We start from the raw sequence: 16184 nt of genomic DNA, 5'->3' as shown, positions 1-16184 counted from the left end.
AAAAGAAAATTTGAGTAATTTGAAGGACACGCAACCCACATTTAAGCATGAATGATATGGACAATGATATTTTTTGCTTAGACCACAATAATTGTAAACAATGCTATTTGGCACCTATACCTTTCCTAAAACTGGAGCCATTCCCATTATCACCGAAGCCAAAGCAGAGCGAACATGCTGCAAAGAATCCATTGACAATTCCTGCACTCAAACACAAACATAAACACACACTCTCTCTAAGCCTCCAATTGAAAGCAAATAAATTGAACCCACACTCTCCACTCCCACACTCAACGCAACAATTTCTCTTGCAATGACAAACTCAAACCCAAAAAACCAAACAACAGTTTCCATCATCATCATAGTCTACATTCTCTTCTTCTCACTAGCAACAACTTTGGTGTCGTGTCTGAACCAAGAAGGCTTATACCTCTACCAGCTAAAACTCTCCTTAGACGACCCAGACTCAAAACTCTCTTCATGGAACTCACGAGATGCTACTCTCTGCAACTGGTACGGCGTAACCTGCGACGCGACAACAAACACCACCGTAACGGAGTTGGACTTGTCCGACACCAACATCGGAGGCCCATTCCTCTCAAACATCTTGTATTGTCTCCCAAAGGTCATTTATGTGAACCTGTTCAACAACTCCATCAACGAAACCCTACCTTCAGAAATCTCCCTCTGTAAAAACCTCATCCACCTCGACCTCTCCCAGAATCTTCTCAATGGCCCACTCCCAAACACCCTCCCACAACTTCTTAACCTCCGCTACCTCGACCTCACCGGCAACAACTTCTTCGGCCCCATCCTTGACTCATTCGCAACATTCCAGAACCTGGAAGTTCTCTCCCTCGTTTCGAATCTTCTAGAAGGTACAATCCTTGAAAAAATCATACTCTAATGCGAGGCGAAGGCGAAACGGAGCGTGCAATTCTTGAAAAATCATACTCTAGCTCAAGAGGGAGTAATAGTTTTCTGGTTGCGCATTAGAGCGACGTAGCTAGGGCTGTTAAATTCTTCGAAGAACGAGGACGGTCTTTTATTAAAACCCGTCATAATCTTTATGTCATATAATTACAAGATTGCCACTAAGACACATTCTAAGGCGGTTATTAATAACCGTCTTAGAATGTGTGTCGTAAAAGACAATTTTTAATAAAATAATTACAAAAATGCCACTGCTTTATTTTCTAAGGCGGTTTCGCAGGGACCGTCGTAGGATAGCTGTCGTAAAATCATAACTTTCTAGTAGTGTGGATGTTACCATTACTTCTAGTGACTTGGTATCTGGCTGCATGAATTTTCATCCAAAAGAAAAATTGATAATTACTTGCTTTCTAGTAAATGTACGTTAATTGGCTATTTCCAACAAACAACCAAACACATAAGTACTTCACAATAGGGATTAATATTTTATGCAAATATATATGCTAAATTTGAGACAAGCTTTAGTCAGGTCATAGGATCGAGTATTTAGTGTTGTAATGATTTTTTGCTTTAAGTAGCAAGTTTGCTCTGCTTTTCACAAGCATTTTTAAATTTAAATAACATTTCTAACCCAAAAAAATTGAAGCTTTTGTGAAGATACATCAATATCTCATTACAAAGCAAAAGTCTTAATTACTTAAAAAAATATATTTATAAAAAAATATTAAGAAAAGGTGGGTATATTTACTCTATATAGTAGACATTATTTATATTCTCTTTTTTAAGATATGTATTCCACATATAGGTAAAAAGATCTCTTTCAATAATCTCAAACTACCATCCTTTATGAAGGAAATTGACTCATATGGTTGAGTATTATGGGTAAGTTTTTGGTGTCAAGAATTTGACTTCTCCCTTTTTTTTTGGAAAAAAAAATCCCTTACTTTACTTTTTATTTGACCCCTTGCCTCATTCAATTTACATTTTTTCCATAAATTGTAATAAAAGATAATAAAAGAAATAGATAACAACTTAATATAAACAAAAATTGTGAAGGTTGAATTGATTATCAGAAAAGGAAAAATGAAAGAATTGAGGAAGGAAGAATATAATTTTTGTTTGTTGAGGGTTTGATATAAAAATAGAGGATTATGACATCTTTCATAAGCTTACTGATTGTGATGTCTTATTGAGTCTCATTGATGATGGACAATAACATTTACATTACATTAAAGCACACGTGTACACACACTAATACTCAGAGAGACATATATAAGAATGTTATTAGCAATGAGGGCAATTGCTTAAAACATATTAACTATTTTTTTTTGCTCCCGTTAAAAAATAGATCTCGTCTCCATAAAACATTATTGTTTAAATGAATGTAGAAAGTTATAAAAGATAAAATAAATTAATTTTTTATTATGAAATTATATATTTTATAACTTCACCAAAAAAAATATTTTATAAAAACTAATGATGTTTGTGTATGAAAATATTATAGACTATTTTTTTCTTTTGGATTGTCATTGATCACACTCTCTTGTGTTCTAAAAATGCCTCCTACACTCAGCAAGAGAAGGACCACACCCTCTCTGGCCTTGCTCCCTCCTTCTTCCCTGTTTGTGAGGGCTTCTCCTCTTAGAAACACTTTTTTGCCACCACACCTCTGTTGCCAAAAGTGCTTATTTTATCACGGACTCGTTGTGCGATGCGAGGTCGTTGTGGCGGGGAAGGACAAAGCCACTAGGGAGAATTTTGAGTACACCAAAATGAGGTGGATTTTCAATCAATTTGTTGAATTGTTGAAAATGTTTGATTGATAGAGTGTTGAAAGTATTTCACTCTCCATATTGCGTATAATAATTTATAATTTACAACATAAGAGTAAATAGTGAATTTGTTTAACTTTTAAAAATTCTCTCAAAATTCCAATAAAATAAAATACTGTTTCTCTAAATATATTGAATTAAATGGCATTTAGTATAGTTTAATGAATATTTTAATTATTTAAAATACAAAATTATTTTTATATGATAAACATATTTTCACATTATTATTTTGTATTTTTCCTTAACCATTACTGCAACCTGGTTAACAATTGTGATTATTAAAGAACAAATAGTTGGGTGCAGCATACATGTACAAGTCCACGTGCAATTTGTCGGGTAAGTTATTGAAATTATTAGTTTTAAAATTCAGTTTATATAAAAAAAATTGTTAGGAAAGTTTTAAAGTTAAGACTTTTTAATATGCATGTATATGGGAGTTTAAACAATCATTGGATTTTAGTGGATATGGGTAAATTTGATTGATTTGATTTTACTTTTAATTTTTGGAATTGATAATTTGTTTCAATTTATTTGACTATTGAACTTATTCTAACAAAAAAAAGATAGTAAAATTAGTAATGAAACAATTTCATTACTTTTAATGTGTTCTAAATAAAAGTTGTTTTTTCACAATAGGTATTAAATATGAAAAATGATTTCTAAATTAAATAGTTTCTAATTTTTGTGATTCCATACATATATTCTTTTCTTACCTAATCAATTGCCCCGGGGTTTTCATTCTCTAATCCTTTTTTGGACTTTTCATGTGAGTATGATCAGCTTTTATTCGATGCTTAATTATGTTTTGGTTTTTTGTATTCTGAACTTAAGTTTTTTCTTGTGCTTTTTGAGTTTTTATAGCTACTATTTTTTGTGTTTTCACTCTGTTTTTTGAGTTGGATTGATTTACTTCCAGCACTTTTATTGTTTTCATGTAAGTTTAGAATTTAATTCTTTATACATAATTATTGTCTTATATACATGCACCGTTATATGTTTATGTGGTCATTTATTTTGTTTAAAATTAATCTAACTCATACTACATAGTCAAATGTCTAATTGGTTAAAGTTAGTTCTGTCAAATTAAGTGGTTAATATAAGTTTAGAATTTAGTCTTTATACACAATCGTTGTCTTATATACATGCACCTGTTATATACTTATGTGGTGATTTATTTCGTTTAAGGATAATTTAACTCGTACTACATAGTCAAATGTCTTATTAGTTAAAGTTGGCTATGTCGAATTAAGTAGTTAATGTAAGTTTAGAATTTAAGTCTTTATACACAATCGTTGTCTTATATATATGTACCCGTTATATGCTTATGTGGTAATTTACTTCATTTAAGGCTAATTTAACTCGTAGTACATAACCAAATGTCTTATTCGTTAAAGCTGACTCTATCAAATTAAATGAATAATGTATAAGTTAATATTAAATTATTCTAATAGTATTTAAGTTTAATTCTTTAAAAAAATAATTTTTAATCAAATTTTACTTATTTTCTTACTGAATTTAAAATTTATGAAAAATTAGCCACTTATACTGAAAACTTTCATTTTTGTGTTTATTGTTCATTATTTTCCCAGACGTTATATTACATAATTTTGAATTGAATTAATATACAATAAGCTTAAACAGAAATCATTAACTTGATGATTGTACATTATTAAGTTGATTTTTTTTGTTTGTTTTCAAAAGTTGAATAGTTTTTTTTTTTTTACAGGAATAGTTTACATCGTACTATAATGGTTCTTCCTATAAATTCACCCAATTACTAAATACGGTAAATATTAAATATTATTTATATTTCCAAAATATTAATATTAAATGAATTTAATTTCCTATTTAACATTTTACTCAATTAATATTTTTTTTAAAAAAAGCAAATACTAGGAAGATGTACTATGCCGATAAGATCATTATCCAGCCATACCCCAAAAAAAAAATCATTACCCAGAATTTTATTTCCTCAATACAATTTATGCAATATGCATGCACACCCTGGATTCTTCTTTCGAGGGAAGGGATGGATGATTTTTCCCCCTCAGAAAAAATATGAAAAATCACAAACAGTAAATGCATTGAATTTAATATCACATTTTCCCTAACCGGTTGTTAGGTATCAGTATACGGGGAATGAAAATTTGGGATAGTCTAAATTGTGGCCGATGCATTGCAAGACTTCAACAAGATGACAAATTGCAAAGTGCCAACTTCAAAGATTGCCCAGTGAATAATTGTCATACATATTTTTTCTTTCCTTATGGCGGTAGATGTAAAAGAATACTACATTAATATTATTATAGTATTAATTAGTATTTTAACCTGTATATTTTACAAAATAAATATCTGTTTATATAATTAAAATTCATATCAAATAAATAACTTTTAATATATTGATTATATTATAATTTAAATTTATAATAAATAATTTTTTGATACATTGACCTTTATATAAATAATGAATGATATAAAATTATTTTTAATTATTAACAATTTGATTAAAAATATTATTAAATTTAATTTTATTATAGAGGTAGATAGAATAGATTGAATTCAACAAATAATTAAGAAAAATTAAGTTTTCATAGTATATAGATAAAAATAAATTGAAAGAGAATTTTTTCATCTTCTAATTTGAAATGTAATACTGATATGTAAAATGCACATCCTTATGAAAAAAAGTGAGAATGTGTTCAACATGTCTAATTAAGAAAATGAAGAAAGTGAAAGTCTCACTTTTTAAGTTGTATACTTTAATATATAAAATAAAAGTAAATATAATATAATTTAAATAAATAATAATGATTTTGTTTTTTTGACTGAGTATCTTCTTTCCTTTTTTCCTAATATTTTATAAAGAAAATATTAAATAAGATTTAATGTTTTGAAAATACAGAAAAATGATACTTAACACTTACTACCATAAATAAAAAAATATTTTAAATTGACAATAAAAGGATCAAAGTACTTTTTTTAGTTGAATGGTTATATACTACAGTGTAAAATGATTTATCACGGTTATTTACTCATAAATTATTATTTGAATTATTTTAAAATAATTATTTTAAAAATTAAAAAATCTATTGTATGGAATGACTATATATTTTTCTTTTTCTTTGCTTTATTAAATAAAAAATTGAAAGAGAAAAGGAAAACTTGAAAGAAAAAGAAGCAAAGTCATGTGGAATTTGGACAAGTGAAGGCCCTACAGAGTAAATAATGAAAGTTATATAAGACGAGCTATCACAGGGTTTCCAACGTGGAAGTGAAGGAGGAGAGGGAGAAGAAGAAGAAGTAGGAGGAAGAAAAGGGGAAAACGCAAAGAAAAAAAGAGGAAGATAGATCAAGATCTCCCTTGCGTTTGTCTCAGTTGAAGAAATTCAAGAGCAGAACGAGACTAACTCAACGGTATCAGACGTTTCAGGGTTTCAGCACTTCCATTTTTTTTTTTTCCGGATTTGAGTTGGAAGAAGATCAAAGAGGTGAGGGATTTACTGTTCAAACTTCAATTTCCTGCTTTTGTTCTTAATCTGTGCACCTTGATTCTCTGAATTGCTTCTGTGAGTTTGGTTTTGGTAAACTAGGGTTTTGAAAGGGAATCGTGTTTCTCGCGGAGAAATCTTTTGTTTTCTGTGGTAAATAAGCTATTGGATTGAGTTATCTAGTTTTGCAATAAGAGGGGTTAAGAGGATTGAAGAAATTTGAAAACTTAAGAAAGTTAGAGAATTTCAGACACGAAGTGTTTGACATGAGTTCGGCCCTCAAATCATGAGATAAATTGTGTTTCAAGTGTGGATTATGATAGTAGACACTGCAAGTTTTAAAACCATATCGATCTATGCATTGATTTGAAGTTGGAAATGGACTAAGCTTTTGCAAAAAATTTCTGCTATAGCTGCTGTATAATGAGGACAATTTGAGCTGCAAAAATTGGTTTTGGGTGAAACAAAATTTGTTGGGACGTTTTTGTTGTAAGTATCTAACTGGAAATTTTCAACATTCAATCTTGGGTACGAAATTCATAATAAATTTGAGAACGTGGTTGTCTGTTTTAAGTTTTGATGAGTCAGCCTACTTTAAGAGAGAATAACTTGATTCATACATATGATTTTGAAGTGGAACCAATTTTGTTTTAAAGCTTACATAGTTGATTCTGGAAATTTTCAGAATGTCTTGATGACTATAAAATTCCCTGCAAACCATAATTTCGTGAAATTGACTATTCTGTTCTGTATTTTGATGCAGCTAAGTCCAATTTGAATGCTCATAACTTGAGCCAGGAAAATTGTTTTTGATTGAACCAGTGGGGTTTGAAAGATAATAAGTTCTTGGTCCATTAAGTTTCAGAATTCTTTAACCACAGGCCCAGGGATTGCTCCTGGTGCATAAAAATGCAGACCATAGTCGTGCTGAATTCTGATGTAAATCAGTCTACTTTGAAGGATCATAAGTTGGGTAAAGAAACTCCAATTTGTGTGATCCTGAGCTTGTTGGAAAGCTTAGAAAATCTATTTTTGGTGGTAAAATATCAGAATTTATTTCATTGTAAGTCAATCCCAGTTGTGGATAAAAGTGGAGTAGTTTAGTAAGGTTTTCAATTTTTATGCTACAATTTGAAATTTACATGTATTAGGATGTGTTGATTCTTATGATATTTTAAAACTTGCATGCTGTAGTGTAGTCTATGATATATAAAAATATCAGTTCTTTATTCAATTTGTATTGAGAATAGTGTACTTGCAAAGTTTTTGTGTTCTAGTAACAATGTGAAGAAATATGATATGAAATTGTTGGAATGTGATATGCTGAATGACATGTTATTGTCTGGGATTTGTTTGAATGCAATTTCTATATGGGTTCTATGTTAGAACACCCACTTTTGCTGAAACAGAGAGAATAAAACTGGCATAATCTGCTTTACCACAGTGAAGGAAATAAATAGCTTGTGTGCATATGGTATATTTATTTAAGCTACTGGGTGAACAAATCCATTAGCAAACCGTTGGGCAAATGGATCCTTTGGCATTCTTCTGAAATTACAGGGTGAAGGTGAACAGACCCTATATTGTGATAAGCATGTTATGCTTGCTAGGCTGAGCTTGCCAATTGAGGCATGGCCCTAGATATAATTTGGTCAGTTTAGATTTATCTCTAGTTTGGACTCATATACTTATTCATTATAGTATATATAACTATTTTGGTGTAATGGTGTTATTGATGCTTTGGATTTTGTCAAATTTTAATGAGAAGTGAGAACATAACTATTTTACTTTGAAAAAGTTATGAAAATAATCAGTGTTATGAGAAAGTGATATGAAAAAGGATAATTGTTTGAATGTTTACAGTTTACATGTATGCATGTGTGTATTTTGAGGTGTCCTCACTGAGTCTTAGTAGACTCCCTCTTCTAATAGGGATGTGAAGAATGTTGTATTATTCCAATTTTATTTATTAAGTCTATACTAGTTTTGTTAACCCTTTTGATTTGAATTGCTATAAACTATGACATTAATGATTTTGTTTCAAAAAGTTATTATTCATGAAGGTTATTATCAAGTTTTGCAAAAGTGACTTGTAAATTAGGAGGAAATGATAAGCTTTGGAATTATGAAGATGTCTCTACTCTTGGCTAGTCATAGACAATAGATTTGGTCCATGATAATAATGGATTAATATGAAGGAAGGATATTGTTAGATATGAAATCATTCATTAGCATTCAAGCAACGGCTTACATTGGTGCATTATTTTGAAGGTCTTGTGTGCTTAACTTAATATATTTTTCATAAACTAAGTTCTCTCATGGAGTTATATTAATGATAACGTTTCCTACTTACAAGATTTACATCAAGTTTTGGAAATGAGATTTGTCTGTGTGGAATAATTATGCACGGCCTGATAAATGTCGTTTAGGTTCTGTTGTTTTACACATGGATGTCTCATTGATGATCTTTTTTTTTTTTTTTGCACAGATGTCTGTTGTGTTTGACATGAGTTTTGATGTCCAATTCAGTTTTGTTCATGTTGATGCTATCTGTACGTAGGTTCCTAGTTGCTTGGATTGTTCCTCTGGGTGGTGGAGACTTTGTGTATTTTTAAAATATTGACAATTCAAAATGCCAAAGGAGAGAAGGGATAGGTCTTTGTCACATGAAAGTAGCAGAGCCTCACCTTACCCTAGCAGCTCTAGTCGTGTTGGAAGATCTTCTCTTAAAGAGTCAGAGGAAAATGTTAAAGAATGGGAAGAAGCTAGGTGTCCAGTGTGCATGGAACACCCTCACAATGCAGTTCTCCTCATATGTTCATCCCACGAGAAGGGATGCCGCCCTTACATGTGCAACACTAGTTATCGCCACTCAAACTGTCTTGATCAGTTCTGCAAGTCTTTTGCAGACACCTCATCAACCATTCCTCAAGTAGAAGGTCAAATTTCAGATACTTTTGAAAGTAGAATTGATGTGCCCGAAGACAGAAATGAGGGGACTGTCCAAAGTAGAATTGATGTGCCAGAAGACAGAAGTGAGGGTTTGGTTACAATGCAAGCCTTATCCTGCGAAAATGATGCAAAATCAAAGTTAGTATGCCCTTTATGTAGAGGGAAAATAAAAGAGTGGAAAGTAGTGGAGGCGGCTCGTCATTTCATGAATGAAAAATCAAGGAATTGTTCTTGTGAGACTTGCAACTTCAGTGGCACATACCCAGATCTTAGGAACCATGCAAGACTTGAACATCCTCTCGAGCGCCCATCTGCGGTAGACCCAGAGCGTCAGCGTAGCTGGAGGAGGTTGGAGCGCCAGAGGGATCTTGGCGACCTCCTTAGCACACTTCAAACTTCATTTGGGGTTGATGACCCCATAGATGATGGTGGTCTGCTGGCTGTGTTTTTCCTCATTCTTCAGCCTGCTTCCATGTCCAGGGGTACCACACTCCAAATGCGAATAAGGAGACCCACTACTACACTCTGGGGGGAAAATTATGATGGACAATCTGGATCTGATGATGCAAACGAATCTTCAGATGGAGGCTCTGATAATAGACCTCGCCGTGTCCGGAGGCGGCGGACACCTCCACCATGACTTGCAAATGGGTCAAATTTGAATTATCATTGATCCTGGCTCGCCTTCTTCCTCACCCTTCTACCTTTCCCGATGCTCATGAATACATGTCGGTTATTAAATGTTATAAGTATATTTAATATTTTTGCCATCTTTCCCAAGGATTCTGAACGATTGAGCTTGAAATAAAATTTACTGTTGTGCATATTTTTTTTAATAGCCCATCTTGCTTCTTGCTAAATGTAAGATAAAAAAAGAAGAGAAAAACATAGTATGTGAGGTGTGATGTAGTTCCTGGCTTATAAGTTTGAGCTGGAAGAAGATTGTGTTGTTCAATGATTTCATTGCTAGAGTATCTGAAGAGAATTTGAGTTTGTGTTTTTTTCTTCTAAATTATAAAAGAGATTTATGATGAATGTGTTTTGGGTATAAGAGGGAGATATTAAGTGTCAAATTTTTGTACTTACTGTACTTTATAACTTCATATAATATGAAAACCAGGTACTTTATATTTTCATAGAATATGAAACCAATTTAACCATTGAAATGATTTTTTTTTATAAAATATATTAAGTTTACAAATTTTCATACGAAAAAAGTTAATTGGTATTACGTAAATGACCAATTTATGTAGAGTTTGATATGCACAATTACAAAGATTAAATGATTTAATAATATAATTAGTTAAATTTATATTTAATACAAAAGTTATCAAGTGCTGAATCAGTTAATTTGGTATTTTTATAAAAAAAAGTTAATGAAAAATTATCAAGTGGTATAAACTAGAAGCTCAAAACATGTTGGGAATTAATTCTTTCAGAGTAAATTGAGAATAATGTTTCTATATAAGTTGCGGTGTTGATTGTAATTATAATATAAAAGTGGTTCCTTGATTGCAAAGGGTGTTGTTGTAAAACTTGTTTTTTTTTTTTAATATGATATCAACATGGAGTATCTATCAATTGATGATTAATCTTAATTGAGAAATAAGAAATTTGATTAATTATCTTTAATAAAATATTTTCTTTTGATCCCGTTTTTATTTATTTATAAGGTTTGATCTAACATCGTGTTTAATCGCTTAAATCAATAACATGTTGGTTATAAAGTTCTTGTTTAACAGAGACGGCCTTGAGTTGATTGTTCGTCCAGCATGTAATAAATATAAAATTAGTTGTTTTTGTTTACTTTCAAATTTTTGTACAACCAAAATATTGGAAAAAAAAAACTGGCAGTAGAAGCAAGGGAAAAATTGGTTATTGAAAAGAAACAAGAAATTAATACAATTTCTTGGAATCAAAAGCAGCAGAGGAATATTGTAAATAAATCTAATTGTCTAATAAAAGCCTAGTTTTTTCTTAAAAAAGAAAAAAAGAAGGGGTAATTTTCACAGAAAACCTGGTGATGACTTTTATTGTGTCACTTGAAAGCACACGGCATGTAAGTCTACATAAAGTCGTGATAAAAAAGGCATACCAGTTGATGTAAAATTCAAACAAAAAGACCCTTTTTTTATTAAGAGGGTAAAATACATTATTGTAATTTTACTAAAATATCCCCTTATTGAGGTGCTGCTCGCTGAGTTGTTCACATGAAGCTAATGCAGTGGCACGTCGGATTACAAACTGCGAGGGGTGCCAGATTTTTTCCATTCTTATGCAGTTAGTTGTGTGACCTAAAATCTAATAGCCTGTGTTATTTTTTACTGCTATTTGTAACCTATTCTCTCTTCACACGTGCTTTCACCAACAGAAAGTTCTAGATAGTAGATACCACACACTTTGACTTCATCCCTCACGTGTCACAGCCCCTTTAAACTTACCGCATGCCTTCGAGCCTCTCTCCCACACCCCCAACTTTGGTAGGGTTTCTATTCTACTTTCCCTGTTGTAACTAAACCTAGTTAAACAAACTGCAACCTTCACGCTCCAAACAGAAATATTCTTCACTTAGTCCAATGTAGCTATAAACATCATCAATCCTTCCTTAACCAATTTCACTTTCTTCTTCATCAATCCATTATATCTTATTCCTTCACGCTTCTTCTTGTGCAGTCTCCACCACTTAGATCCTTGAGCCAGCAAACAAGTCAAAGCAGTTTGGACTGCAATTGTTGAAGATTCCATCTTTATGGAAATGGTTGAAGAGATTGTCTGTAGTTCTTCTCCATCGTTGATGTGCATCATCCATCTGTCTCAGATCTGTCTCTCTCTGAGGTGGATGAATTTTTCGACGATCGTGATTTTCTTGATTAATTGCACCATAAGGTCTCTGTCTTAATGGTGACATATTTTTATTTTATTTTAATTTGTATAAAAGTTTTTTTTAATAGATCTTAGATAGACTTTATGAAAGTGTTCATCAAATAAGATTATTTCACATTTGGATTCATATTCATATGAAAGAAAGAATATGTACATGAAAGAATTTTCGCATGTTTGTAAAACATTCACATAAAAATCTTCTTTAATGATTCAATGATAATGTATTTATTTTAATGATTTTATATTTTTTCGAATATATTTTCATTACGTAAATTATCAATACAACTCAAATCATTCTAGGCTTAGACTTAAGCATTATTTTTATGAATTTTATTATGACTTATACAATATTTATGGTATTTTATGCCATTTTTTATGTTTTTTTATCAGTCAGAAAAATATATCATGCTTTTGTGTTCTTTGATTCATGGATTGTATTATATTTAATTTAATTCTATTGATTTGGACTTTGCGAAAATATATTATTTGTGATGCGGATTAATTAATATTGTTTATATTAAATATTATTATGTATGTTTGAGATTGATTAATAATTATAAAAAATTAATATTTTCACTTAATTACATGTTAATTATAGTGGGTTTAGCTTAGCCCACTATGCTACGATGAGTCACATAGGTAATTTTTATCAAGGAGAGAATTACGGTTCGATTCGTGGTCATAGGTATTTTTTTTTCCGATTACGGTGAGACCTTGGGTTACCAAAAACTTTATATTTTGCAATCTTATTCATGTTTGGGTTTCTCAATCCACTTCATTGTATCTAAGACTTATGCAAGGCAACTCCAAGTGTTCCAAAGCGTACTATTATACCTACCATTTATGAAAGGATTTTAGCTATATGATACAATATGGTTACGAGCATTATTACATCACAATCTTATTGTCAAGTGTATGTGTGGTGAATGGAAATTTGGAATAATCTAAATTGTGGGGCACAGTAATACAAGATTCCAGCAACATGAAGGGAGTATTTTGTTAGCTATGAAACCATTCGTTGGCATTCAACCAATAGCTTACATCGATGCAAACATTTGAAAGTCTTGTAGTGAGTTTTCAGCAATGGAATACTAATTACAGAACAATGTATCACGTGTAGCATTTCCAGTTGTTGGGTTCACTCTGTCACCAAAAACAACTTGTTACAGATTAAGCATATTTAGACCAATAAAACAAGCATAATAATTTATAGATATAATCATACCCATCAGCAACTTTGCAGAGGTATTCACGTTGATCTTCTCTTAGTGGTACATCCGTGAAGTCTGGTTCCAAGTAAGACAATAAGGCACAAACCATTGAATTCACAAGTTTCCTAGTATCAAATTTCTTGAATGAAGACGTAAATCTTCACTTTATGGTGAGTCTTGGCATTTAGGTAATACTAAGACACAAGTTTCTCCTTGTAGCTAGTATTAGTAATAGTAGTAAATAAGCCTAGTTATGTTCTTAACATTACATTCAGGTTCAGTTGTATCTTCATGTCAAGGAGAATTTTTCTTTGAATATATATATATATACCAACAACCTTACTTCCCATTGTTTTTCCTCTCTCTTTTTTGGTGTACAATGATCACACAAAGGTTAGAACCTATGATGTCATGCATATTATCCAAACCCACCACCATTAGGCTAGCCCTAATGGGGTTATTTGCTTTTCTTTCTCTCTAATGAACCCTTCTATAGTCTTCATAAATAGGTCGATTGAAACCAAAGACCAGTTGCATAATGCATGTCAATAATATACATGCCTTTAATTGTGGACCTATAGATTAGTTAATTAATCACCAGCCAATACCAATGTTATGTCCTTTAATTAGTTGAAAGCTATTATCAGATACATACACTCTTTTACAACCATATTTCGCTTAAAAGCCCAATAGTAGCACATTATAGTTTAAGTGATATTACTAATACCAGCGCCTGTAACATTTGATCCCCTAAAAGAAGTGTTTCCTGTTGCAAGTGCACCTTCCAAGTTAGCATTGCTTAAATTTGCCTGCAGAAAGTGATCATTCATGCAGAAGCCAACCAAAAAGAAATTCGTTAATTACAATGGACTGTGGTGCACTGTCAACTTTGACTCAAATAAAATTTGAAGTTATTATGATCAAATTATCAGATCCTTTCCCATCTGAATATATCCATATGCAAATTTTCCCATTCTGGTCCAATGTGCAATAATCATAGAAGCTGCATTCTTCAAAGAGAGAAACTGTATACCGTGAAGCATTTTTACAAAAATGAGGTGGCAGAAGAGTCCACTTTCTTTAGTAGTGATTTCTTTTTAGATTCATCAGCATTCACTCTTATATGATATCCCTCATATCTCTATTTGGTCACTTTGTAACTTTTCACCTCATCTATATGAAACATTTATATTTAAAATTTATAGTAAAGGGAGAGGAAACAGTTGATCAGATGGTTGAGAAATTTGTGCATTAAGTCTCTCTTCTCTTAACCCCACTCATACAATTGCCCTATATTTAGTCACTGCGATTATGCAAAATTTTGGGTTGATCTGAGTACAATACACAACACAACAAACAAAGGCTTGGACAATTGATTCGATTAAATTCCCATTACCCTATTAATACAGGAAAACAATTACCTTTGTCACATTTGCCAGGGAAAAATCTGCATTTCTAAGATCAGCATCCGAAAGGTCAGCACCTGACAACAAAAAACAGATGGGAAGAGAATGAATGTAAATGGTAAACGGCATTCTAATGTGCATCTTACATTCATTATTATAACATTTAGTGTTGGCCAAACCTGTTAAATCAGCATCAAAGAAGCTAGCACCTATTAACTTTGCACCTTTAAAATTGGCTTGTCTCAGTATGGACTGCAACAGTCAAGGTTAATCAACTAGTTAAATTTAGATCAAAATCACACATTTGATTGACCCCACCATCAAAATTCAAATAGACTTAATTTTAATAAAGATTTTAATTAGAATTTTGTCCAATTATGCATTGTCATGATAAGATTATTGACTATTATAACTATTACTTTAAAATCATATCTAGAAGCATAAAATTCTTTACAAGCACAATGTATCAAAATTAAACTCATTTAAAAAAAAAAGGGAAAAACAAATAAAGTTACACCGTTTTGAAGTCTTGTTTGATCAGAGTCTTGCCACTAAAGTCCTTCCCAGTGAGATCTTGTCCCCTTGTCACTTCCTGCCCGTATGGCCCTCCACCCTGAATTCACCATACCCATCATTCATCAACCCACAAAAAATTCAACTTGAATAACTGGGGTTCAAATTCTCATCTATAGACTACAAAATGATGAGTTATTTATTGATTACCTTGAATGCAAGTGCGGGATCAACAAAGATGAAAGAAGCAGAGAGGAGAGCAACGAGGGTGGCACCAGCCACTGATTCACCCAATGAAAATGTGAGTTTCTGAGATGGTTGGAGACTTTGCTTTGTTTTAAGTCCCTGTGAAGATGAGTGAAATGAAGCAAAGGGAGCTAAGAGTGGGAATTGTTGAATAAGAGAAAAGCATTATAGTATACGAACCAGAATAGGAAGAGGAAGAGTTGAAGAAGCTTTGTTGGGATTGGAGGTTGAGAGAGAAAGATGGGGTTTAGAAATGGAACACAATGAGACGTTGAGAACAAGAGCCATTTCTTGCAGTCACACGCAGATGCAACTCACGACGGCAAAGTGTCATAGGTACCATGTGGATGTGGATAATGTTGCTCGGTCTCAGGATCATCATATCATCTCCTTTTATTTTTGTTGAAAATAATAATAATAATGATATACTTAATACTTTCAAGTTATTTCAACATTAACAATATGATAAGAGTTAACTTATACTAATTTCCTTCTTATATATTTGAAATAAAATGTAATATATTTTTTTTTTCTAATAATAAGAAATATAGTATTACTTCTATTTATGTTTAAGTGTTGATTTTTCTTTTATTATTTTTGTTTTAAAATAAGTTAAATTTGGAAAAAATATTCTAAAATAAGTGTCATTTGATTTTTAACATTATTGCTCTTTTCCACAATGTCATGGTTAGTGTTACTTTAGTTTTTAAATCTAATATT

The 16184-nt window shown here is 31.7% G+C and overlaps 2 protein-coding genes across 4 annotated transcripts; one reads left to right on the top strand and one right to left on the bottom strand.

The window, feature by feature from the left end:
• The first annotated feature begins 6018 nt into the window (after positions 1–6018).
• Positions 6019–10041, top strand: LOC114395960. 3 transcript variants are annotated; one of them, XM_028357828.1, is made up of 3 exons: positions 6019–6253; positions 7017–7316; positions 8814–10041. In XM_028357828.1, the coding sequence occupies exon 3, from the start codon at positions 8886–8888 to the stop codon at positions 9843–9845; it is 960 nt and encodes a 319-aa protein (XP_028213629.1). In that variant the 5' UTR covers positions 6019–6253; positions 7017–7316; positions 8814–8885; the 3' UTR covers positions 9846–10041. The 3 variants fall into 3 exon arrangements, with proteins under 3 accessions (XP_028213629.1, XP_028213627.1, XP_028213628.1); XM_028357826.1 differs by lacking the exon at positions 7017–7316; XM_028357827.1 differs by lacking the exon at positions 7017–7316 and having other exon boundaries at positions 8742–10041.
• A 2858-nt stretch (positions 10042–12899) lies between these two features.
• Positions 12900–15828, bottom strand: LOC114396391 (thylakoid lumenal 15 kDa protein 1, chloroplastic-like). Its single transcript, XM_028358329.1, has 8 exons — positions 15645–15828; positions 15429–15563; positions 15223–15318; positions 14885–14957; positions 14721–14782; positions 14027–14108; positions 13314–13374; positions 12900–13231 (listed from the first exon to the last, which is right to left on the bottom strand). The coding sequence occupies exons 1-8, from the start codon at positions 15750–15752 to the stop codon at positions 13180–13182; spliced, it is 669 nt and encodes a 222-aa protein (XP_028214130.1). The 5' UTR covers positions 15753–15828; the 3' UTR covers positions 12900–13179.
• Positions 15829–16184: the final 356 nt, after the last annotated feature.

The sequence above is a fragment of the Glycine soja genome, chromosome 18 (genome assembly GCF_004193775.1).
Source record: "Glycine soja cultivar W05 chromosome 18, ASM419377v2, whole genome shotgun sequence".
Classification (NCBI taxonomy): Eukaryota; Viridiplantae; Streptophyta; class Magnoliopsida; order Fabales; family Fabaceae; genus Glycine; species Glycine soja.
Note: the sequence above shows the minus strand (reverse complement) of the source record. Positions and strands in the feature narration are given on the sequence as shown.